The 26601-nt window shown below is 43.9% G+C and overlaps 2 protein-coding genes across 2 annotated transcripts in view; one reads left to right on the top strand and one right to left on the bottom strand.

Annotated features, from left to right (window-relative positions):
• SLC25A17 (solute carrier family 25 member 17) overlaps positions 1–26601 on the bottom strand; it is a 421378-nt gene that overhangs the window by 156985 nt on the left and 237792 nt on the right. The window lies entirely within an intron of this gene.
• Positions 4950–19054, top strand: RBX1 (ring-box 1). Its single transcript, XM_005302563.4, has 5 exons — positions 4950–5108; positions 7770–7848; positions 15608–15678; positions 17372–17457; positions 18867–19054. Exons 1-5 carry the CDS (start codon positions 4995–4997, stop codon positions 18877–18879), a joined length of 363 nt encoding a protein of 120 aa, XP_005302620.2. The 5' UTR covers positions 4950–4994; the 3' UTR covers positions 18880–19054.

The following is a 26601-nucleotide window of genomic DNA, read 5'->3' as shown; positions in this document are numbered from 1 at the left end:
TGCTCAGTATTTCTGCTTCCCCATCTCCTCAGCTTTGCCGTCTCCTTTCCTTTCCCTCTTCATCTCCCTGGTGATTTGAAAAATGATCCAATCTTAAAATCATCAGTGGTACTTTGGACTAACAATGTTTTATTTCTTCTTGGACTGATGCTTTGTACAGCAGCCAGTGCCACCTTCCTCCCTCTTCTGATAAAATAATAAACAACCTTAAGCAGGGGACTGGGCTTCTTCATTGAAGGAAGGAAATTAGATGGGGGCACCAAAATGAACTGAAAGTAAAGTTGAATCATTTTTAAGTAAACCAAGACTGATCATCTACTCTCTCAGCATTTTACAAAGTGAAGGATGGTTAGAAAAAACCCACCAATTACACTTTGTCTGTAAAGCACTTTGGGACCTTTAAAAGAAAGGTGCTATCCTGGATCTGTCTATGTATATATGTAGATATACAGATTATATATCACACATTCCATTCAGCACTGAGAGAAATGATGCACATCTCCATTTAGTATCTCTATATTGCAATGCCTTTTAATAAAGAGATTTTTTAAAATTACCTTTTTAGTACAGCAGGATTCAGTTAAAGATTTTTATTGCCACATCTTTTCCTTCACTGCCAGACACTGGATCATAAACCCAGACATACAAGACTGCTGATTGCATGACTTTTACCCATCAGCGGCCACCTCCCTGTAATGACAACAGCTGAGAATGGAAGGTTATAGTTTTCCATGGAAATAGTCATTTTAAATGAATTTAAAAATTCCTCCAATGCTTGCACCCTAATGTATGTTTTCATGTCTCAGATGTGCAGGAGTCTCATTTAATATACGGAGACTGATGCTCGTTATTTTAAAGGGACATTTGTCAACTAGATTTAGGATTGAATTCAGGTTGAGTAAAAAGAAGGGATTTGGCAAACTTAATATAATAGAGTTGTTTTCATGCAGGGATAATACATTTCTCAAAACTTTTCCCCCTTTTCTCTAAATGATTCCCTTGTGATGCCTAACACTGCACAGCATTAGGTTAGTGGTATGAGAATAAAGTGAAAGTGACCATCTAGTTTTACTATTCACACTGCATGATGTGCACATAAATGAATAGCATCAACATGGAAAAGCAACTTAGATGGTAAATATTTTCCATGTTGATAATTTGAGGTGTTGGTGTTAATAACACAGATAAGGCATTTTCATTTATTACGACTTTTGTCTTGACAGCCTTCGTGTAACTTGTAGACTTAGGCCCTGATCCTGCAAACACTTATGTATGTGCCTAACTGTAGACATATGAGAAGTCCTCTTGCTTTCCAACCTTTGTTCCATTGAAAGCAATGGTAAAACTCCAATCTGTTCAATAGGACCAGGATCTTGCCTTTAACTGGAAGTTTATGTATACCTGACTAAACACTTCCAAACAGCCTGTCCCAGCAAGCACTGCGTCTCAGTTAAAACCTAACATGAACGCTGTAGGGAATGGGGGAGGATATATTCTTAATTTTGGTAGTTCCAGAGTCCTGGTCAGGAACTTTTAGAGGGGATATTTTCCAGGAAACTACATGTATGTGTATATGAGGAAAAGCTTCCTCTATTCCTGTGCACCTTCACCGTGTCCTGCTCCTTCCTGCATCCAGGCAGAAACCCACTGTAGATTCCCTGAAGGGCTCTTGGCCTTTGGTGTCAGCGTAGACATGAGATGGCAATGTGACCAAGTGGGTAGAGCATTTGCCTGGGATTCAGAAGTTCTATGCTCAGCTCTGTCCCTGGTCTGCTGGGTGACCTTGGGCATTTCGCATCACGGTTCTATGCCTCAGTTTCCCCAACTGTAAAATGTAGATAATGATGCTGACCCTGTTGCTAAGGTGTCTGGAGATCTATGGATGGAAAGTGCTCCATAAGAGCGAGGAGTTGTTATTTTCAGTGCTGTCCCTTATGCCTGCCATTCTCACATTTTTGACTGAAAGTGGAGCAAGAGTTTATGCAATGCTGGCAACTTAAAATCGATGCTGGTTTTAACTATCTTTTTTACCTAACTGTTGTGTGTTAATATTAGGATATTGTATATTCAAGACTAACACATGGTGAGGTCCTGTCCATCAATTAAATTGTTACAGTTAGAAGAAAGTTTTAACTGCCAATAAAGGAATAAATCCCAACAATAATGTGTACAAGCCTGAGCCTGTCCGGAGGTAGATGGGGGTAAGAAGAGGTTACGATTAAGGAGTTAGGTCCCAATTCTGCCCTTGGATTGGCACAGGCAAACCTCAGCTGACTTCAGTGGGGCTCCACACAGGCCTGAGGGTTCACCTGTTCAGAGCAACTTGCAGGATCAGGGTCTAATTTGGTAGTGATTCCATAGCTAAGGTTCCTAACTTTCCATTAAAAACACAAGTTCCTTTGGCTCTGCTATTTCCCACATTTAGTCTCTGGGCAGAAGTGAACCTTATGTACAATTAAATTATTGATTAAAAAGAAGGAAATTCCTACACCAATGAAAAGTCCAAGGTTAAGGCTGAGAATTTTAAACACAAAAAGGTCAGGACCTTCTCAGTTAATATTTCAACACCACACTTACGTCTGCCACTTTCTATAGCTCTCCACCTCTCCTGGCATGGACCTGTGCCCCCTCCACATTACATTGCCCTTCAGCCTCCAAGTATAGACTTGAGATCTCTTCATACCACCACCCACACTTCACATATTAGCTGAAGAATCCTACGTACTGCCATTCAGCCTGCATCTATAGGTCACAGCATCATTTCCTTGCCATCCAGTGTGTACCCTCTAAATATCCCATCATCCCCCTCTTCTCTTTTGATAACTTTCACCGCTTTCTCAATTCTTATAAATATTAATGAAATCCCATCTGCTCTCCCTCTATGAAGTGGGTTATTGAGTTTTCTTATGTAATAAAAACAGTAGCTATGCATAAAAGTAAGACAACTCAGGCTTGTGGTAATAGCGTGTAGGATATGGTCTAGCCCTGGCCTGTATGCAAAGACTTAGGTTAAGGTTAGCAGCCTGCTTTGGGAAGATGAGCCTCTGGTTCTTATCGGGAAAACAGGTTGCAAGAATCCAGGGGAGAGAAGGGAGATGAGTCAGAATTGGCACTGAAATCTTAATTGAATAATTTAGAATTTTTGTTTAAAATTTTCAGCCTTTACTTTGTGGTAAAGTTGACTTTGCTCCTTTTCTGTATTTGCTAGCACCCTAATTTTATTATTTATACACAGTTTTCTTCCCATAATAATGGGGGCTTCCTTCCCCTGCAATCAACAGCTGGAGGTAAGGTAGATTGGTCATGGAATAGCTGGATTTGAGTTCATGTTGGCAAATAATTGATGGCAGACAGTACACGGGACTCGGATTACCCTATCCAGAGGCAATTACTTATATCACCAAGGGTGACCCTCTTTTTTGCATCCTCCCCCCCGTCTTCCTTCGCTGTCTCTTCCCACAGGACCAGTATGACTGAAATCCATACACTTGCTACTTAAGCACATCCCTCTGCTGTCAGCACAAGGAGAGGAAGGATGCCATGTTGCATTTATTCCCCTTCCCTTACCTGTATACATCCAAAGGCATTCTCTGCATTCCTGATGTTTCTCCTCTGCTAGGTATCACACCAGACTCTGGCCTTCAAGGTTTGCCAGCCACTGCTGATTTTTTAATGGATCTGTGCCAGCAGCCTTAGCTTTTTAAAGGATGATCATCCAATTTATTTCAAGAGCCAGAATGCTACAGCATATATGATGCAATATACCAGAACAGTAGGATAGCATTTGTGCTTTCAGATCGTAACAGTGAGCTGGGAAACAGCATTGTGATGTGATACAAACTATTGGCAGCTCTTTAGCTTTATAGCTAAAGAGAAGCAGCTGGGGTGTCATTCAACACTGCTCCTTAATCAGTAAGAAAAGTTACTGCTAAGCTACATGAGGTGCAATGCATCGTTCCTGGTGGATTTAAACATGTTGCCTCCATCAGCATTCCCAACACTCACTTAGCAAGGGAACAGGAACTGAACAGTTTTCCTGGCCCCAGGGGCAGTGGGCAAGAGCCTCAGGTCACCAATGTGGGATTTTCCCGTTGAAAACCATGCTTTGCAAATGCTTGTTAGGGACAGAATGAGCCTTGGGACAGGTCAACACTAACTGGTGGAAGCATCGCAACTGAAAATGAGTTGGACACTGTAGTCTCATGCATGGTAGCACAGAGCGCTAGCCGACCCGCATTGTTCCCTGCTGCCCTGACGACTAACACTATGAAAGACCGTGTCAAGCTACATTTGTTGGGAAGGAGACACTTAGTTTGAATTTCTGTAGCTGGAGGCAGCGGGCCAAGTCCTGCCTGTGGCTGCCCCAGTGCAATCTCCTGTGGGTCGCTGGGGTCACCGCCATGGAGCTGAGAGCAGCAAACAGCCGCCCGTAGGCGGCCGGCCTAGCCCTGGCTTTACGCGAGTCTAGCGGCACCCGGCCGGCACGGGGTAGCCACGCGGGGCTCTGCCCTGCCGCATAAAGCCCCGGCCGGTTCCAGCCCGAGCCACTGGGTCGAGCGAGGCCTGCAGCGCGCCCGGGCTTCGCGCACCTCGCGGCCTCAGGCCAAGGCTGCGGACGAGGCGCTGCGCGCGCGCCACGGGGCCGGACGGGGCCGCGCAGATTGGCGGGCGAGCGAGCGGGCGGGGCTGGCCCCCCAGCAGCACTCCGCCGCTCGGGAGAGAAGTCTTGCGTCTCCCTTTAAATGCTGCAGCTGCTGCTGCCGGACCCAGCCCCTCCCCCCATCGGGTTGCGCAACTCTGTCATGGGGGCGGGGGGAGGCTGACTCTGGGCTCCGCCCTGGCCGGCGCCTTTAAGAGACCAGTGTCATGTGACGCTTCATTGCTCTCATCTCCTCCCCCCCCCCCAGCATACACCTGTTTACGTGCGGGGAGGGGCGAGGGGAAGGGAAAAGGGAGGCTGTCGCGAGTCTTCGTCTCCGTTTCCAGCCCCGCGCATGCGCACGAAGGGGACCTGGAATCGTGTATTCAAAATGGCGGCGGCGATGGATGTGGACACCCCGAGCGGCGCCAACAGCAGCGCCAGCAAGAAACGCTTCGAAGTGAAGAAGGTGCGGTCTCTGGAGGGCGCCACCTTGACAGCTGCGGAGGGAGATGGGGGCGAACGGGCCGGTCACTCCGGGGCGAGGAGGGGGCGGGTTTTGTTCTCCTCAGGGGCCGGGTCTCCGGTTCCGCACTCCTCAAGCGGGGGCGGGGCTCTGGGTTTCTGGCGAAGTTTGGGGCCAATGGCTGAGGCGGGGTCGCTGTACGTGGGGGATGGAGGAGCCAATCAGCTGCGCTGTTGTTGCCGGGTGACAGCGGCGTGCGGGGAGGGGCGGAGGGGCGGGGCTGTGTCAGGGAGGCGCCCGCTCTCTTACAGGGGCCTGGGCGGTGGCATGCGGGGACGGATGGGGGCGGGGCGACGCTTCGGCTCAGCCCCCTCTGCCAGGGCGATGCTGCGGGGCGTGGCCGGGGGGGACACGGCTGCGTGCCGGCTGCCTGGGGCCTCTGGTGTGGCCCTGCCCCCACACGGAGCCACCCGTGACGGGGCCTCGCTGCCGCTTAATTTGGTGATGTCAGGACGTGGGAGCTCTCGCTTGGGTAGCTCTGCCGCCTAGCTGAAGGCTCCTTCTTCCTGACCCCGATCTAGTCTTCGGGGTGGCGCAGGGGGCCCTTGGACAGCGCTCCTGCTCCTCTGCCAGTGGCTTTAGCTCCTCTTCCCCACCCCCGGACTCTGCCTCGAAGCTGACTGGGGCCCATCCAGGAGGAAGAACGTCTTGTCTCATTTCCTTCTGCCCTTCAAACCCCAAAACGAAGGGTCAGGAAGCCAGGGGTGCGCTGGCAGCCCAGGTGCTGGCCCTGCGAGATGAGGCTTCTCCTGTCAACCCAGTGAGAAGTTTGCCCATGGAGACCTCCACTAGGCAAAAGTGAAAAGAGTGCTCAGGACCTCTCATAATCTCCCTTTGACACCTGAGTGACAGCAGTAGTGGCTGCCCCACGCCAGAAGTGTATGTGAATGTGTGAGTTTGATTGTGGGTCAGACTGTCTCATGCTGAGTGAAGCTTGTCCTACATGCTCTCCTCTGGCAACACATGATGTCAGAGATCTCGTGACTCTAGTCAGAGCTCCTAGTCACAGGCCTGTTGGTTACTCCAGCTTTGCCCAGTGGGCATGGATACAACATCACCAGAAATGAAGACTCTCTAACTGTAGCGTAGTTGAATGGATCATCATCTTCCTTCCCCTGTAGCTATATTGGCTTTACTGACCTAACAGAAGTAAAATAAGCAATAAAATCCTGATTTTCATCTCTAAATTTAATAGCTGTGACTTGGATACATCAGCTCTCCTGAGTTAGAAAGTTTTTACAAGCTTACATTGTTACTTCTCAGTTTAGAAAAACACTTTAATGGTAGCTGTGGTCAGAAATCTGGGCCTGCAGTTTATGCAGCATGAAAACACTGAGCGGGAGGGAAAGTATGTTGTACAAAGACCTATAATGAGCAAGTAAGGAGAAATTTAGGTTGAGTATCAGGAAACACTTCCTAATGGTGACATCTGTTGGTAGGATGGACTCTGAGGAAGTGATGGAAACATCACTTGATTTGCTTATATACAGGAAAATATATAATGTGGAGAACAGTCACTTACTGGAAAGGGAGTTAGACAATAATCTCTAGACTGATTATATTGCAGTAATATAAGTTAGAATTGCCACCCACAATGTCAGGCAAGCGAGTTCTGGTATCCTGTATAATTATGAAGTGTCTTCTAATTTAATCTTTTTGGGGGGCAGAGAAGGGGATGGGATGCACTTTCTGTTATAATTATGTATCATTTGGCTAAGGGTTCCAATCTTGTGTTGATTTTTCCCCCCCAAATATTGTCACTTTAAATGCATAGCAGACCCTCTTCTTGTAGGCTTTTGTGATCATGGAAGCCAGAGTCCCTTTTGGGGGGGGGGGGGAGCGCGTGACACTTCTTAAAAGATGAGATTTGAAGGATTCTCAGCTGCGCTCTTCCCCCCCTCCCCCCCCCCAATGTATTCAGACACCCATATTGGATCCTCAGATGTGCCCTGCAGTCCTTTGTGCTAGCTCCCATTGTGTTTGAAATAAGGGACTTCAATGTAGGGTGGCATATAAACTGTCTCAAGTAATTGGTTCTCATTGTTCCGCAGTGGTGACTTATTGGTAGGGCTACTGCTGATAGTGGTAGTTTCCATTTTTGTCAAGGACATCTGGCTTGGACTTCCAGTAACGTGCACACTTTCCGTCCAGTCCATCAGTCCTAAAGATATGGCTCTGGGAGCAAAAGACCCACCTGAATATGTGATTCAGGTCTCTTGAACAGAAATACGAACAGTTGCATTTGTTTTTGTAAAAATAAGGGACTTATATTTAAGAGTGACTGGCGTATGCAGGTAAATAAACCTCTTTCCTAACTAGGAGTCTGTTTTTATATTTATATTTCTTGTGTAATAAATAATTCCTCTTGTTTCCTGGGTTGGCAGGAAGTGCTTGGGTCTTGGGTGGATTCAGTAGTGTCTGATTACTCCTAAGCAACTCTACCTGTTCCAAAGAGTGGTGGTGGTGGGTTTTCAAGGAGATCTCCCCATCTGTGCTCTGAAGAGCTGTGATCTCAGGAATAGTGTAACAGGGAAGGAGGGCCAAGGAATCCTCTGACAGATACTGTAAATTCAACAGAAAATGTGTTCTTCTTTCTCTTTGTAGTGGAATGCAGTAGCTCTCTGGGCCTGGGACATTGTGGTTGATAACTGTGCCATTTGCAGGAACCATATCATGGATCTGTGTAAGTAAATGGAGTGGGGGGAAATTACAGGCACTAGGGCTATTCAGACATGGCAGTTCCCTCACAGATGTAATGCACAGCCAAAATCACCTCTTACAGTCAGATTCTTTTCAAAGCCTGAAATTGCAAGCCTGTGTTTTGGTAATGTCTAAAGGCCAGGATTCAATCTCTTACCTTCTTCACCACCACATTTCCCTTTTCCCCCCACTTTAAAGAGGGACGAATTGAGGAATTAAATTGGTATATCACTGCTACGCAGGAGCCAATGTTGGCTGGGCAGGGATTTGGAAAGAAGTGTGGCGAGGTGGAGTAATGTTGAGGGGCCAAAGGAGAGGTGAGATTATTTGGGGGCAGGAATCATGCATAAACTGAACTAGTTAGAAAACCCAAATTGACTGTTTCATTAAACCAGTGAAGATTGTGACACTCAATACTTCTACAATTACTGACACACCAAGAATCCAATCAGACCGCTAACTTCAGTTGATATCACTCCACAGAAGATAGCATTAGCTACCTCATGCTGTGTATAATAATCTGGAATTGTGTGGTGGCTATCCAGAGACACATGGATTGTTTTGTTATAGAATAAACAAACATAAATACTTGAACAATACAAACGTTACCCTTAAATGTCTGCTCTGCTTTATCTGGGAACACTTACAATAAGCTTAATTTTACAAATAAACATCAAAACATTTATTCCATATGAAGGGTATTAAACTGGAGTTCAGTTTTGAACATTTCAAACTTGAAATGTACATGCACACACAGATCAGTCACTGATATCAATTCTCCAGAGAGTTACACAATGGGTACAAAAACAGATTCTCAGAATCGAGAGTGGTACCAGAGGCACAAAATCTAACTGCTCCCCCCGCCTTAGTGTAGATGGACAAATATTTGGCATCCTCTAGGTGAATGTATGAGAACAGGTTTCCAAGGCTGGTCCTGCTTTGTTCATTACACTGGTCTACAATTTTTGAGAAGTCATCTGCTTCAGAGATAAAATGTGCTATTTATTATGTATTTTGATGTGCTGACTTCAAATATGACAATTAAAACAACTGGCTACTGTTTCTAAGATATTTAAGTTTTTACATTTTATGTCTATGTATATTGTGTAGATAGAGTTTTAATCATAAATTGTAAACCTAGGTCTTTTCATGTGTTTATGGTTGCTTTACACGATAATATTTCACCTGTCCTGTTTATATAACACTATAAGAATCAGCAAAAGGGTTATATAAATAAAATTTATTATGAAACAAAAGGCAAAAAACTATTATGTACATAGTTTAGTCCTATTCAGTGTCTACTCGGCGCTTCTTGGCTCGTCTCTTGTATTCATTAAATGGAGCATCTCTTGTCACTGTCCAGGAATAGTCTGCAAGCATTGATGGGCTCCATTTGCCCTGATAGCGTTTCTCCATTGTTGCAATGTCCTGGTGAAATCGCTTGCCGTGCTCGTCGCTCACTGCTCCGCAGTTCGGTGGAAAAAAATCTAGAGGAGAGTGCAAAAAAAGTATCTTTAGTGACCTGTTGCAACCAAGGCTTTTGTATGCCTTGAGGAGGTTTCCACCAACAACCTGTAGTTGTCTGCCTTGTTGTTTCCGAGAAAATGTATTGCCACTAACTGGAAGGCTTTCCATGCTGTCTTTTCCTTGCCACGCAGTGCATGGTCAAATGCATCATCTTGAAGAAGTTCACGAATCTGAGGCTCAACAAAGACACCTTCCTTTATCTTAGCTTCACTTAACCTTGGAAATTTTCCACAGAGGAACTTGAAAGCTGCTTGTGTTTTGTCAATGGCCTTGACAAAGTTCTTCATCAGACCCAGCTTGATGTGTAAAACAAGTGGTGGATGCTGAACACTTTTCCTCCCAGGCTCCAATGACTGTCGGAGTGGCCAATCTTTCTTGATGTAGTGGGAATCTCTTGCACGACTATCCCATTCGCAGAGAAAACAGCAGTACTTTGTGTATCCAGTCTGCAGACCAAGCAAGAGAGCAACAACCTTCAAATCGCCACAAAGCTGCCACTGATGTTGGTCATAGTTTATGCACCTCAAAAGTTGTTTGATGTTGTCATAGGTTTCCTTCATATGGACTGCATGACCAACTGGAATTTATGGCAAAACATTGCTATTATGCAGTAAAACAGCTTTAAGACTCGTCTTCGATGAATCAATGAACAGTCTCCACTCATCTGGATCGTGAACGATGTTGAGGGCTGCCATCACACCATCAATGTTGTTGCAGGCTACAAGATCACCTTCCATGAAGAAGAATGGGACAAGATCCTTTTGACGGTCACGGAACATGGAAACCCTAACATCACCTGCCAGGAGATTCCACTGCTGTAGTCTGGAGCCTAACAGCTCTGCCTTACTCTTGGGTAGTTCCAAATCCCTGACAAGGTCATTCAGTTCACCTTGTGTTATGAGGTGTTGTTCAGAGGAGGAGGATGGGAGAAAATGTGGGTCCTGTGACATTGATGGTTCAGGACCAGAAGTTTCATCCTCTTCCTCTTCCTCGTCTGACTCAAGTGAGAATGATTCTGGTGCATCAGGAACCGGCAGTCCTTCTCCGTGGGGTACTGGGCGTATAGCTGATGGAATGTTTGGATAATGAACAGTCCACTTTTTCTTCTTTGACACACCTTTCCCAACTGGAGGCACCATGCAGAAGTAACAATTGCTGGTATGATCTGTTGGCTCTCTCCAAATCATTGGCGCTGCAAAAGGCATAGATTTCCTTTTCCTGTTCAACCACTGGCGAAGATTCGTTGCACAAGTGTTGCAGCATATGTGTGGGGCCCACCTCTTGTCCTGATCTCCAATTTTGCAGCCAAAATAAAGGTGATAGGCTTTCTTAACCATAGTGGTTAGACTGCGCTTTTGTCATGCAAAAGTCACTTCACCACAAACATAGCAGAAGTTATCTGCACTTTTCACATAAGTACGAGGCATCTCTGCTTACATTTGGCTAAACAGAAATGTGTCCTTTTGCAAAATCAAACACTGACAAATAAGAGAGCACAACACTGTATGATTTCTAGAGCTGATATAGGGCAATTTGTTCAGCAGAGTGATGTAAGCTTCGTTATGATTGCATCATCCATGACTTCTAGGAATAACATGATGCAATTCATATCATGTATGACGCAATACCAGCTTCAGATTGCATCATTCATTGTTTTGCCTAAAAAGCAAGTACTGTCCAAACCCAGTCATAGATTTATTCATAGATCCGGTCAAAGATGTATTTTAGTCATTTCTGGTTTAAATTGAGATCCTTTCCCTTTATAACTCACTTATCCTCCGCCATTCCCAAGTCAAGGGTCGTATATACTGACCCAATAGCATATCTTGAAAACTAGAGCCAATCAACAATTTTAAGCATCATTTTCGTTCTCAGTGACCCAGAATTAGTAAAGTTTGACTACATTTATTTCAGAAGCATTTTGGCTGTAGAGCAGTGTTATCTCGTAATATAAAAAGTAGTCTTCCCCCTGCCCCCAAGGAGAGAGAAATCGCCCTGGGGTAGACACCTGCCATGTAAAATTTCAGCTTAAATGGGTAAGGTTTGGCAACGTTTATAGGCAACTGAAAATATAATAAGAAACGTAAGGCAATATGAATGATATGCAGTATTACCAGCTTCCTCCTATAATGAATATGCAATGTAATGCAGTAGCAAAAAAGTCTAGTGCAGTCTTGGGCTGCATACATTGAGCTATTAAAGAAGCCTCTCTCTGTGCAGCTCTGGTGACGCTGCACCTGCAATACTGTATTGGGTTTGGCCATCTCATAACCACAAAAATATATACAAACAAGATTGAGTCCAGAGAAGAGAGAGACAATGATTAAGGGGTTGAAGGGATTAATTTGAGAAGACTAAAAACTAATTGTGACTAGTTTGACTATGTGATAACTAAGCCTGGAACATAACTGTCTACAAATATTTGAAGGGTGTAAACATTAATGCAGGAAGGAAATATGGTAGAAGTGATTATAACTAGAAGTGATCATATGACATTGAGCAGAAGAATGAGGCTAAATATTGAGATGATCCAATAGAAATCTATGAAGTACTGCAATAGTCTTCCAAAGAGTGCAGTGGAATCCTTTCCTGTACCAATTTTTAAAAACTGGACTGGGGAAGCCCTAGAAAACTTTTTGTAGGAAACAGATCTGCACTAGTAATAAGGTGATTAGTTGGCTTGATTGTTTCTTCCATGTCTGACTTCTGATACAGTACAGTAGCTGAAGTCATGAATAGTTCTAGAAGGCAACTTCGCAGGGAGAAAGAGAATACCATGTAGTGTGTATTTTCACAATACTGTTGCTCAAAAAGGAGCCACTCTAAGAAGTGTCTCTCCTGGGTAGCCACACCTTAACAAGTATTAATTTGGAGGCCCATTAATATAGCTGCAAATAAAGGAGAACCATGCCTTATTTTCGGTCATCAACTATTAGGGAGAAAATTGAATCTTGGGTTACTTCTCTTTCCATATTAAAATTCCGAAGGCTGCCAGAATAGTGTGGGGAAACAAAAGCGGGGCTCTTCATGGAGAAATGCTGAAATACATGTTTACTGTGGGATCCTGACCACTCTCCTAGTGCAAGACATTTGGGCTGCACTTCTTTCAAATACTACAAATAGCTCATGCTTGTCCACAAGACTCCAGGTCTCTGCCACACCCCTTTTGCCTTCACTTCAAATTCTCTGCCACTAGCAGAGAGAAGTAGTTGAGCACTCCCAGGTTATCTACTATAATCTCTGCTTTTATAGTTTAATTTTGGGTAGCAGCCAGCAGATATCTCCTCTGCTTTTGGGGGGAGGGGGGCAGAATTTTCAGGATTCATTCCCTGAATGAAGCCACCCATGGAGCTCCTTCTCTTCCTTTGTTAACCCCTTGTCTGTCATGGTGGAGCTGGATACGTGGAGAAACAGAAGGTCAAGAGGTGATTCATCTGCAAGGACGTTGCCTTGGGAGCTAAAGAATGGGAGTATGTCTATGATTGCCTCCAGCCTGCCAAAACTTGCCCTATTAGGGAAGGAGTTCAGTCTGGATGGCTAGTTTGGGGGCCTTTGCATCCATCAACACCAGCTTGGGGCTCCCCCAGAGATGTCTCTTCAAGCGGTCTGCCCTCTTAAGTGTTTGGGACTCTGCAATATGGACCATACTTGCTGATCATCAATTCTTCAGGAAGAAGTCCAAAACTCCTTTCAACATCCTTCTCCCACCCCCATCCTGTCTCCCTCTAAAGGGAAAAGCTCCAGGATCCTACTTCAGGTATTTAAAGTGAGTAATTTTATTTGCCGAGGAATCTGGTGTCCTGTTTTGCCCATCCTATTCCCAAGCGGAAGATCTGGACGCTCAGGGAAGTTTTTCCCTACGTTTCCTCTCCAATTCGAATACTGAATGATGCGGACCACCAGAGCTCAAAACATACACATCCCTACAGATTAGCCTGAGACAGAACACCAGCTGAGACAGAACTTTGTAGATGACCATGATCACCTCAAAATGGCAAAAGTGTTCTAGATCCTAATCACCTTCCACAAGTTCTAACTTCTCCTTCGGAGCAAAAGATCATAACCCCAAGCCAGAGAAGCAGGATAGATTCTTTCCCCTAGAAATATTTGAAATGGCAAGAGGAAGAAAGAGGCCATCAAGATCAAGCCAGCAAAACAAGACAAACAGACTAAAACCAAGGATAAGTATCTCCTATCCAACACTAAGGAAGAGTTTGCCACAAATGACGACAAATAAAATAAATCTTTATACTGTGTTGATGGAACCATGGACTCGGGGGGGGGGGGGGGGGGGGGAAGGCAGAGCTGGGGAGGGACACACAGAGCTATGATAGCTAATTTAGTGAGCAGGTGCCAACTTTGGTCTAAGTCCTGGACAAATGGATAACTATTCAAAGTAAATCCTTTGTGCCTCAGAATTATCAGGTGGAATATGTTGAGAGAGAAGCTTGATGGGTTATACCCAATACTATGGACATACCAAAGCATTTTCTCCTCGCTTTTCAAAGTCTGGGAAGGAGCAGAAGTTCTTTTAATCCTTACCCCTAGCAAAGGTAGCAGAGAAGGGATGACTCCTGTTCTGGATGTAGGTATTACCTCTGGAATGTCTGAGGGAAGGTAGTACAGACCAAACCGTAAGTATGACTAGAGTCATCTTACCTCCATGCAGAAATAGGGTTAGGGCAAGATATCCTACTTCTCAGAGCGTAGGTCTCAGTTGATTTTGGAGAGATGTATTGGTGATTGCGCAATTCAGATGCTCTGTGGAACATCAGGCTCTTCCATATACCTTTACTTCATTTTTTCAGTCTCGAGAAATCTGCATACAATTATCCTGAAAGTAATTTCTCACCTCCTATAACTATGGGTGATTGAGCTTTTTCTCTCAAGATGAAAGGTGCTCAGAGATCTATTCAGTATCCATAGTAAGAAAAAGACCTTGTGGAATCTCCGCCATCTTAGACCTTGAGAGTCTAAACAGTTCCACTAAGAAGATAAAATTCAGGATGGATTCTGCCAGATTCCCCAACATAAGGAGGTCTTATGGAGACACTGCATCAACAGACTATCTGGAATGGTCCCCAACCCCCAAGAAGTAGACTAGCTGATATCCAAGCACCTACATTATTCCTAGGTTGACTTATTAATTTCAAGCAGGAATGCAAAGGCAAGACTCTTCTGCACGAGGAAAGCAGGCCAAAGATTACTAGGAACGGACACTGGCTCATAGATGATTGAATAAAGTCTGTGGTCCCCCCTTCTGCTCCTAGGAAGAGTGATTTTGATTAAAATATTATTGTTTTTTAAATTTGCCACCCCAAATTGGCCAAAGGAAAGCTGTTGCAGCTGTCTCTATTCCTGTCCTAGGATGTCCTCCTGCTTCCCAATTCAAACTATATAAGATTGAGTCTGGGCATTGAAATGACAAATTCCAAACCAGTGGGTCATTCTCCCAAGTAACAGAAGCTCTGTTAGCCTCCTGAATGCCTTCCATCTTCTTGAGCTACTAAAGAATTTGGACACAGTTCCATTGGTGTCAAGATTGAAAGGTCAGCAGCAAGAAGCCAGGTGTTCGGTTCTTCTGAATTTCTTATGAGATGGCCTAGATTTTGAACCTAAGACTTTCCACAGTCACATCTTTTCATGCAAGATGTGGCCAAGCTCTGTGCTACATGAATAAGTTTGCACAAGTACTGATAGTTACAAACCAAATATCTTGAACAAGGGGGAGAGGTCAGTCCCAGATAGAGAATCTTGAATAACAAATCTTCCTCTTAACTAAATCTTTTCTCACAATTTTGATACAATAACCCATAATAATTAATAAAAATAAAAACCCTTCAAAAGTCAAACAGACTTTGGTATGACCAAATTAGAAATATTTATCTTTACAATTTGGCAAGCAGACACATTTCACTGGTAGATGATATAGGTACTCCTACACAGTAACACCCCCCCCCCCCCAGTCTAAGAAAGTGGACAGAAAAATCTGTCTTCATTAATGAAGTCCCTAGTCCCTGACTAGTCCCTCCCTCCCCAATTTGAAAAAATCTTACTTAAACCCAGTGATTTCCAACACTTTGTTTGCTTGTAATAAGTCCAACAGAACAAAGAGCTTGGATATTTTTCCACATTTACTGTAGTAAAGAGGACTGTTTGATGTTACAAGTAGAAAGGGTCCCACTTCTGAATGTGTGTTTAATCTTTTTCTACAGGTATAGAATGTCAAGCTAACCAGGCATCGGCCACCTCTGAAGAGTGTACTGTTGCATGGGGTGTCTGCAATGTAAGGCAAACTGCTTTCACTAACGAGCTATTACGAAAAAATTAGGTCTCCTCTTTTCTATTACTCAAAATCAGAATAGAGAAAGTCAGCTAATCCATTAAGATGGTCTCATAGTCATTTATTAGGAAAGAATTTTCAAACCCTGGATGCTTCCTGGGACATTGAGATGACTAGAAGAAGGGAAGAGGAAAATGGAAAAATGAGAGTTGGGAATGTGTACAACAAGACAGACTGGGAAAAAGAGAATGCACAAAAGGAAGGGGTGAAGGCTAGAGATACCTCTGTACCTTGTTGCATGGCAATATTGTAGGAATTTAATTTTGAGATGTGAGTATCTCTGAATATTCAAGGGACAGGCTCATAGCTGGGAGTTGTCCCACCATCAGAAAACAAAGTGTTATTTGGATGCCCACACATTGATTGATTTCTCTTGATGTGCAAACCTATGTGAAGGGACAATTTTTGTTGACCGGAGGGTTTGTTTCTGTATTAAAAAGAGAGACCCAAATTGTTTGATCCAGTTAATTTCAGATTTTCCCATTTTGCTGAGGCATCACTGTCCTTCAGACAGGGTACCAGCCATGTCTCTAGACTCAAGCATGCAAATCAGCATTTCCCCACCACCTCGTGTCCTGGCAAGGGCATACTGTGTATGTATGCAAGGCATGCATTGCATGCCCGAGGACTGGTTTTGCCTGCAGAACAGTTCTGTCCAGCCCCCGAGCGCACATGAAGGATGCATTTTTGTAGAACAAAATGGCATCCTGCACACAGCGTGACCACGTGCACTGTATGTGTGAGGTACAACACATGCAGGATGCTATTTTGCCTGGAGGTGTGGCACGGTTTGCCTGACTTAAAGTGTCATGGCATGCCACTGTGTCCAGGGTAGCATTTAAAGAATTGCATGAAGAAACTACTCTTGCCAGACTTGGACCTGGCTACATTACAAAAACTACTATGTGGTGGTGGTACAACAAGATAGTGCCTCAACAAGGCTAAAAACAAAGTTGTATCTGTCTACAGAGCGAGATCAAATGATGGCTTTTAAACATGTTGAGGAACTTGAGTACTGGAACTGGGATTCCCAACATAAGCCTTTAATGGTACAGACAAATGGGACTCTAATTTTTAAGGAGCTGTATGGGGAAAGCAGGACAGTGTCTGCAGCAAATATGTAATAGAGCTTTCTCTCTGGCCTCCCAAAGTCACTTGTATTCAAACCTCATTTGGTTCAGAGTACTTGCAGAATGCCTCCTTCAGCCTGTTCCTTCATCTCCATCATTCCTGCCCTTCAGGACGTCCTCTGGTTCTTCATATATTTGTCCACTATGAAATTCCTCTTCTTTGCTCCATAGACATGTCTCTATCGGCCTCTGCTCTGCTAGTACTGACAGCTTCTGAACCCTCCTCTCCCTCCTTTGTCAGAAATCAATCATGTGCCTTGGCATCAGCTGTGAAACAGCCTCTCTGCTACTACTTCATTGATATTTCCCTTCCTTTTCTAAACAGATCAAAACCGTCCTCTTCCTTGCCATTTATCAGTGAGCTCAGTCAGGTCCCCACATCTTTGTTTACAAACACACTGTGTATCTTTTTTTATAGTGACTCTGTCATTGCTTTAATTTCTCTGTATTAAGAAATTCATGAACAGCACCTTATGAAACTATGTAACATGGACCTTCTCTTTCAGCATGCTTTCCACTTCCACTGCATCTCTCGTTGGCTTAAGACTCGCCAGGTGTGTCCGCTGGACAACAGAGAATGGGAGTTCCAAAAGTAGGTATCCTGTGCCTTTCCCAACATGGAACATGCTATTGCCCATCCATTGGCTCTTGTGATGAGTGCTAGGCATTGTTCATCTCTGCTAGATCTTGCTGATAGAGCACCTGGGTATCTTTCTCATTTCTGGGTCTGGCAGCATACTCTGTTCCTACTGGGAGGAGTTTTCTGTGGCACTGTACAGCGATCTTTGCTAACAGAGTTGATGGGCTCTGAAGGGTGTCCAGATAGTCCTGGTGTAAGTGAGAGCAGTTATAAACTGGAGCTCTACATCGACATTTTCTCTAGAGAGCATAGAGAAGTGAAATTCACTGATAGCAGAGCCCCACATGAGTGACTTGGGTTCAGAAACTAACCTGGGTTAAATCCGTTGCTCCAAAACCTGGGTATTGTGTTTGTCAAGATGCCAAAAATTGCATCAGGTCACTCTGACCTTGCATTGTTGAGTTTTGTTTTAAAACCCTATTAAGGTTACAGATGAATAAAACTAACTTAACTGTCTTGGCTTGGTGGATGTTTGCTTGCAGTGCTTGCAGAACCACCAAGTAAATGAGCCAGACTGATGGCCTTGCCTAAAGACCCATCATTAGAAGAGCCAGAGAAGCTGCTGATTAGGATTGAGGGGCATTGACCTATTTATATGGGGGTACAGATTGGGTTGGAGATGAAGTAAGCTGAAAATGGTATCAAGAAGCTTACCTAGCTCCCACCCCACTCTGTGCCTGGTTTAACTGAATCCTTTATCCATTAACCACTTACTTTGCTAGCTACAGATTCACCCAGATTTTTTTAAAAAGAGCATTCTCTTTAAACTGAGTCCTGACTTCTAAAGCAGGAGTGTTAAAATTTCTCAGTCCCATATTTGGGCATTAATTGGCACTCAGTTGTGTAAATGGCTGCTTCTGTGACAACTTCAGCACCAAAGTGCAGGATTTGAACATCTTAAGGCAGCCAAAATTGAAAACTGGACCCATGGGGCAGCTATTCTGTTTGGCTAGTGACTAAGATGCCTAGGTACCAGTATGAGACATGAACTGGCTTACATTTTACACAAGCCTAGTAATGTATAAGAGGTAATGACATGCTCCAGCCTCTCTACACCAAGGACAGACCTGAGAAGTGCAGTTTGGGCAGAGGATTAGGATGATAGGGTCACAAGTCCATGAAATGATGAGCTGTTTAGTCTCGTCCAATTAATCACTAATGTCTGGGAGGTTTAAGGAAAAAGTTAAATAGGTACCTTTTGCTTTTTGCTATTTCTACTGAGGTTGAAATATATATTTGTATGTTGCATGTTAATTGGATTAAATATTATCATGAGAGTAAAGCTGGTGCCAAAAAATCAACATTGGTATTCAATATAAAAATAACAAGCATGGTAACATAACAAATGTTTGTATTTTCAGGTATGGGCACTAAAGAAAGATGGTCACCAAGTTTACCATTCTGTCACCAACGTAATTGGCTCTTGTTAATGGGTCTGTTTTAGGAATTCTGTAAATCAGTTATACATACCGGTATGTCTTGTTTTTTGCTTTAATCTTAATGCTGCCATATTGTATACTCTTAAATAAAATATTGTTGGAACATCCTATCTAACTTTGTCTTGTATTCATGAATGAAATGATTGTGAACGGGGTGTGATCCTTTTCAAAGGGAAGCCAACTGGCTTTTATTAGTCAATTTAGTGTTAGTGACAGTTCTGGGGACTACCATCCTGTGTTCCACAAGACAGAACTTCCCATACAACTTGCCTTGTCAGTGTGCCTGATTTCTCACCAAGCAATTTTTAAAATTGTTTTCAAACCCACAAATGGGGCGGTGAATGAGCAGATTAAAACTGGGTGACCTTCACTTCTAGATCCCCAGTTGAAATCAAGCCTGGGGTCATATGACCCAAAGTCATTAATGTCTGATCACTACGTAGTGGTCTATGTTAAACTTGGTCTGTCTAGTTCCCAGTTGACAACCATCCATATAATAAAATCATAATGCGGCATCTTTATTTACAGTCTCAGCAGAAAGGCCAGGGACTCAAATGACCATAGAGAGAAAATCTTATCACAAAATATGGTCCTACCACATTAGAGTTAAGGCATATTGTGGTACTTTAGGAAAATTAGCATTCCTATGCTGTGCTAGATCTATAAATGAATGACTTTGGTTTCCAGGGCTGTTGGTTTCGTACCTTTCCCAAGTACTAAATTCCCACCAAATCTCTTTTTAAATTGACATTTTTTAGTCTCTCAATGCTGCTTAAAAAAAATCCCCTGCAGATCATTGGCTTCTCTCTGATTTCTCATTCTCGTGTAGTAAAATTAAACTATTGAGTCTCTGATAACCAGTAGCTTTGGCTTGAGGTATTAGTTTAATCATTGGAAGTACCATGTGCACAGTAGATCTATTCCAGTTATGCTGCCTTGGGATCTCTACACATCCTCTCTGGCCAGTTGTTGAGGCTGGTTAAGCTTAGTAACTAATGTGCTGCTGAGCACTAGAGCAGTGGTTCTCAACCAAAGGTACATCAGCTCATCTAGATAGTTGCCTGGTTTTACAATGGGCTACATAAAGAGCACTAGTGAAGTCAGTACAAACCTAAAATTTCATTCAGACAGTGACTTGTTTATACTGCTCTATATACTATACACTGAAATGTAAGTACAATATTTATATTCCAATTGATTTATTTTATAATTATATGGTAAAAATGAGAAGTCTGCAATTTTTCAGCAAGTGTGCTGTGACACTTGTATTTTTGTTTTTTTTATAAGCAAGTAGTTTTTAAGTGAGGTGAAACTTGGGGGTACACAAGACAAATCAGACTCCTGAAAGGGGTACAATAGTTTGGAAAGGTTGAGAGCCACTGCACTAGAGCACTATAGTGCTAATGAGCAGAAGGTTGCAAATGCAGGTCCTGGCAGTGACAAGTTTTTCAGTGTCTGGGGCCTTTTTTGAGCTGAGTGCAGATGTGTAAGAGTGGCAGAATTGTTTGTCAGCAGGTGTTGATACCTTATAAAGGAAGAAGTTACTTACTGCTGACCTACTAGGATAGGTATGGCATACTACTTTGATTTTTTTCCCCCCTGGAGGAAAGGGAGAGAGAGGGAGTTAAGGTCTGAGACAGATGTGTCCTAGAGAAGGAACCCTAAGAGCAGCCACATCACAAAATTCATATACTGTTTTGGAAATATTTTTTTCTCTTAATTGGACTGCAGTCTTTGACTTTGAGCGGGTAGATTTTTGTTTGCTCTGTATAAAGACTCATTTGAGAGCGGTTATTCTCATCAACACCGCAAACCCCAGATGGAGCAATGATCTAGGGCCAGTTCAAACTACTAGCCCCAGGAAACAGGGAGCTTTCACACCAGGGACATTGTGGTAGGATAGCAGAAATAGCATTATGGGCCCTACCATTGCAGAGGCAATCTTCATGATCCCTGTGGATTAGTTCTCTGGTCCCTCTATTATATTGTCCCCCATTTCCCCTTCAAGGTTGATTAATTTTAACCTTGAGGAGAAGAGAATGAGTCTCACATTTCAGTACTGTAGATGAAAGAAAGCTAGCTATCATTATTCTTGGATTAACAGATAATTGTTGTTGACCAACCCATATTGGGCAAGCCTGCCAATTCCAGCTGTTGCTGCTACAATAGCTACATTTCCTCCTCTTAAAAAGGCCTGTTTTGCCACCTTGACCCTGTGAGTGTCTGTTTTCTTGTGCAGAATCCTTCACTGGTTGAGGTTGCTAGGAGTCTCCTGCCTTGAAATAATTAAGCAACTGTTAATTATTTAATTGAACACATACATGGCTCTCTACCAACCATTAACTAACCAGTCTCTTCTCCCTGCACTACCCATGAGGCCCATGTTATCCCCACATTACAGATGGTGAAATTGAGGCATTGTTGACTGTCAGAAGAATTGAGCTTGTGGGATTTCAGGAGCTGGATTTGTGAAGGATCCTGACAAGGTGGAGAAGCTCTGTTTTGTTTTAAAAGCCAGAGGACGGAGAGTATGGACATAGTTTGAACACTTCGGCAGGCACCTTGGAAATTCTACATTCCACCCTATCAGCCTTAGTCACCAGCATTCTTCTGATCGAGGTGGAGTGGGTGGCTGTCCATCTCATGATTCTTCCTCCTCTGTGCCCTTCCAATATCTGCTGTTCTGCCAGCTAGCCAGCCAGTAGGAGAGAGGGGTTGCCTCAAACATCCATAAATCATGTTCCTCTGTGGTGTTCCCACAGGAGACCAACAAAGGAGGATGACAGCACTGACAGGCTTGTCTGTGAGCATGTGGCTCCTCCAGTAGCCTCCTGATGACCTAAAAATCTCCCTGCAGCAATCAATACCGAGGGTAGTCCAGAATTTTTCTCCTATTAGGTTTGTCTCAATTCTGTTGTCTCTTGCAAGGTGATGGGAATGGAATAAAAGGAGATGCCCCTCCACCTAGGTGAGGATGATGATGCACCAAATCACCCTTCCACTTTAGGCACATGGGAATACAGTTGAAGAGACTTTGTTCAGGCAATTTACCAATGCAAAAGTAGAATTATTAACATCCATGGGAATGTTCAGGAGTCTGTAGCTTCCCTGCAGGAAAACTAAACAAGCCAAAGTAAATGTGAATCAATCAGTCAACTGAGCTGTAAGGCACTTCTTGGCTTTGCTTCAGGAGGTTTCATCTTCCATGTTCACTGTGGTATTGGCTCCCATTTTGCAGACAGCCACCAACAGGGGATATCATGCAATAGCCTCCTTATCCCCTTTCAGTCTTGATTCCACCATCCTGAGACTGAAGATCCAGAGATGCAAATGTATCCTATGTGTACGCTTGACTTACTCCCCCATGACACCCTTGTCTTCTCCCCGGGGCATCTTTTAAGCATCTCTGCCTTTGGCTCCTACTCCAGGTACACTGACTCACCCACATGGCATGTGCCATCCAGTTTATGTCTGGGAAACACGGGCAGTGTTGAAACCTCCTCAAGTGGAATGGATACTCTCAGAAGCAGAAGATATCAAAGTCTTTAGACAATGGCATTATTGTAGCATCTCACAAACAACAGCAAAAATGTTTGTTGTGAGCTCTTTTTGAGCCTTTACCCTTTCTCAGTTGTGTTGATTTCCATAGCTGTTTATGTATTTTTGTGTTTGTACATGTAACTGACAGTGCTGTTGGCAGCCTCTTGTGTCCCTGGGGTTGGGCCCATTGGTGGTTGACCCTTCTCCCCAATGATGAAAACCACCTGCTGGGGACTTGAGCACACTCCCTCTGTCTCTCCCCTCAGTAGAGCTATCTCCTTATGCTGCTCTGAAAAATTGTAATGTGTTTGGTTGTCTTTTAATAAGTGTGTGATGGTGTCTTTTTTTGAGTGCTGCATCTTTGTGAGAGGTGTTTAGTTCTACCTGAAGCACAAATAGAGCAGAAGTCGCTATTTGTGTGTGATCACTGTTAGAGCTTTTGAAAATGCCAGATGAGCGCCCATGTGAGAGTGAGGAACAAAGAGGAAGGACAAAGGTGTGGGAAAGGGCATGGACACTCAGGGACCCTGGTGGTCACTTTCTGAAAATGCTACGTGTGCCCAGAAGAGTCAACAATCCTTTTTATACACTCAATCATTTTTGTCTGCACAGTCTTTTGAAAATGTTATCCTTAGCTTCTGTCTCAGCTGTCTCATTTATACAAGGGGGAAAATAATACATACAATCTCATCGGGGTGCTGTTAGAATTAGTCAATGTTTATATAGTGCTTTGAAGATGAAAAGTGCAGTATAAATATTTATGCGGTAAATGTAAGTGCTTTTTGTAAGTTTTGTTTTTAAAAAAATCAGTGCCTAATGAAAATGGCTTAAGAAGATGAGACTGCTGAACTGCGAAGTTCCTGTGGTGAGTTATAAAGAGATCAAACATAATCTGTCTGTAACTTCCTGTCCTCCAGTTGTCCATCCTGCACAGCCACTTCCTGTCCCACTGGCCTGATTCCAAGCAACAGTAAGCCCAGTGTGGCAACATTCAACATCTTCAGGGCAGATTGCATGTGATTTCACCTGTTCTCCAGAAGTCAGGAAGATTTTTTGTAAACATATGTACACCTCTACCCTGATATAACGCGACCCAATATAACACAAATTCAGATATAACACAGTAAAGCAGTGCCCTGGTGGGGCGGGGCTGCGCACTCCGGCGGATCAAAGCAAGTTCGATATAACGCGGTTTCACCTATAACGCGGTAAGATTTTTTGGCTCCCGAGGACAGTGTTATATTGGGGTAGAGGTGTATTCATTTTTTTTGGTGAATCGTGCAGTACAAGAGAGATTTATGCTGGATCTAAACTTTATGCTCTTCCATGAACAACTTGTACCTTTTGAGATTTCAAATTAATCTCTAAAAGAAAAACAAAATGCAAGTAGCCACCATGTCACATTTGCTGCCCTGTACGCTGTCTCATACAATGTTAGAAACAAAGTACAGGAATATTTGGCACCACAGAAAATAGCTAAAATATCTATGATCTATACAAACCAATGCTAGAGGCTACATGGTATAACTGGAACTTTGTTTAATGTTTTCTGGGATTATCCACTCATAGTAATTCTGCATAAAGATATTAGTGATGCAAAATATTACATATATTGCTGTTCTGTTCATTCCATATTGGGCAGGTATGTCTAACATTTGCAAAAATATTTTATGGTCTCAATCCACCACTGTTCTTGGATTCTTAGGGAGCAATGGGGTCCTGAAGTGCTTTCCATCTATGGTTGGTTTAAGAAGTTGCAATCTTTCTTCCTTAGAGTTGGATTAAGGCATAGGCGTTATAGGGCAGTGTCAAGGCTCCAGCTCCTGGAATCATGTGATGAATTCAGAATCTTAGCTCTTTTTTTTTTTAAAGAAATTAAAATGTCAGTCCTTATGATTTTGAAGAAAAGCTTGAAAACACAACCCAAATGTAAGTAACGTAGAGATGTCTGCATGAGTTTGCAGCTAGCCTGAAACAATAGCTTGGAGAGGTATGAGCTGTTCCATGTATCTCAAAGGAGACATAACTACAAGATCCACTGCTCTATGGGCCTCCTGCAAACACTGTGCCAGCAGAGGACCCCATGTGGCAGGAGGAGCACGGTAAGGAAGCCCGTCTTGCCCATCAAGCAGATAGCACCTAGCTGTTGGGGTAAGAACACAGGCAGCTGTTCTGCTCCCCTGCTCCTTCATACAGACCTTGACACAATTATCAAAGCCTTTGTCAGCTCCAAACTGGTCTACTACAAAGCACATTATGTAAGACTTCCCTTGAAGACCATCTGGAAGCTTTAGCTGAATCCAGAATGCAACAGTGTCTGCCTGCTTAATGGGGTAAGTCCCAGGAAGCATATAACAAAAGGACTGGATTCTGAGTGCTAGTGCATGGGAACATAAATCATGAGGTTGGCCCAAAAATCATTAGGGGTGTCAGGTGTTTTTGTTTTTTTTTTAAACCTGTTCATGTTTTGTAGTCTATCTTCTATCCCCTCTGTTCCTCTGCCAATGTGTGTGTGGTAATTTCAGGGTGATAAGTCAATCTTTAATGCACACAAACGCATGCCTCTCCCTGCCTGCTCAGGTGGAGACTCCATTTACCCTCTCCTCACCCCTAATATTGGGAAACTGCCATCTATTTCTTATTGCTGTCTTGGTCCAGCAGCAACTTTTCTCTTCCTCGGAGCCAGTGGCATCACTTCCCCAGCTCCCTAGCTCTGGGACTTCTCATCTGCCTGGGCCCCAGCAGCACCACTTCCCCAACTCCTCCCCTGCCTCCTGTTGCCCCAGGACTCGTTCACTCTTACAACTCCAACTTGCAACTTCAGGTGCCTACATATCTTTACAAATCTGGTCCTGGGTGTTCTCAGCAGGCTCCTCTCACTCTGGAATTCACTTCCTCTAATTGGACGTCAGAGCCTGGGTTCTTCGGCCTTCAGGGCACAGTGAAGGAGCAAGCATTCAATGGCAATCATTATGGAAATGCGGGGTGCTCATTTTGACAGAACCATGTAATCAGAGAGCAATGGCTGTGGTGATTCACCGAGTTACCCATGTGGGGTCTGTCTGGTATTAATGTCCTGGCACCCAGGTGCTTGAATGGAAGGTGATTCAGACGTTTCTCAAATAAACTAACCCTTTTTGGACACCACTTACATTTTCTTCTTCGCTTCCTCTTCTTGCCTTTTTTTTTTGACCAAGTGAAAGTAATGTGTATGCTGTGGTGAGATGTATTTTGCCTATCATTTCCTCATGAGCGACACAGTGGAGTTGGATTGCGAGGCAGTTGTGTTCTGGGCCACATGTGAATGTGACATGGTACCCCATGCAGAGTTATCTAGTTGAAGAATGTGGAGTGATAAACACAGTGAGCTAGATTGTGTTACATCTCTTAGGAAGCAACGCACAGAAGATGCAGCTGAGAAAGGGGATAAAGATGGCTTTAAACCTTCTGTGTGACTCCTGGATTCTGCCTGCCCTGGGAGTTGATATAACTCCTAGCGTAAGTTGGAACAGCCCTGGGGACTGCTGTAATTTATGGCAGCCTCCCCACTGCTGCATATGGGCTGATCTGCAACCCAAAATAGCTCTATTGCAAAATACTCTTCCTCCATGCCCGGGCGGCCCACTCTCACCCTTGGCAGGCCTTTATGCTGGGGACAGCAGGGAAAGGGGTAACATAGGGCCACCTTCTCCCTGGAGCTGCTGCAGCTCCTTTACAACCCTTATATATGCTGGAGTAGAGGCCAGACTCTGACCCGGTGACTCCATCTGTCATAGAGTGGAAATGACACACTGCATGAGGTGACTGTACAGTAAGGGGTTTTTTAGACTACAGTGGTTTACTAAATTACCCTTTTTAACATTTGGGAAACCTTGCAACAAGTTTGGTGGCTTCTCAGTCTAGTTCAGGGGTGGCCAAACCATGGCTCATGAGTCGCATGTGGTTCTTTTATAGTTAAAGTGCGGCTCTTGGAGTCCTCCCTCCCCCACCATTCTCTGCCTACCAGCCTGTTTGGGGGGGGGTCAGGGATTCTGCCCTGCAGTGGAGTGGTGGGGTTAGAAGCTTCTGCCCAGCAGGCAGGGCCAGGGGGTCTTGTGGCTTCAGCTCCACAGGAGGT

This window comes from Chrysemys picta, chromosome 1 (genome assembly GCF_011386835.1).
Source record: "Chrysemys picta bellii isolate R12L10 chromosome 1, ASM1138683v2, whole genome shotgun sequence".
NCBI classification, from domain to species: Eukaryota; Metazoa; Chordata; order Testudines; family Emydidae; genus Chrysemys; species Chrysemys picta.
This window is presented reverse-complemented; position numbering and strand designations above follow the sequence as displayed.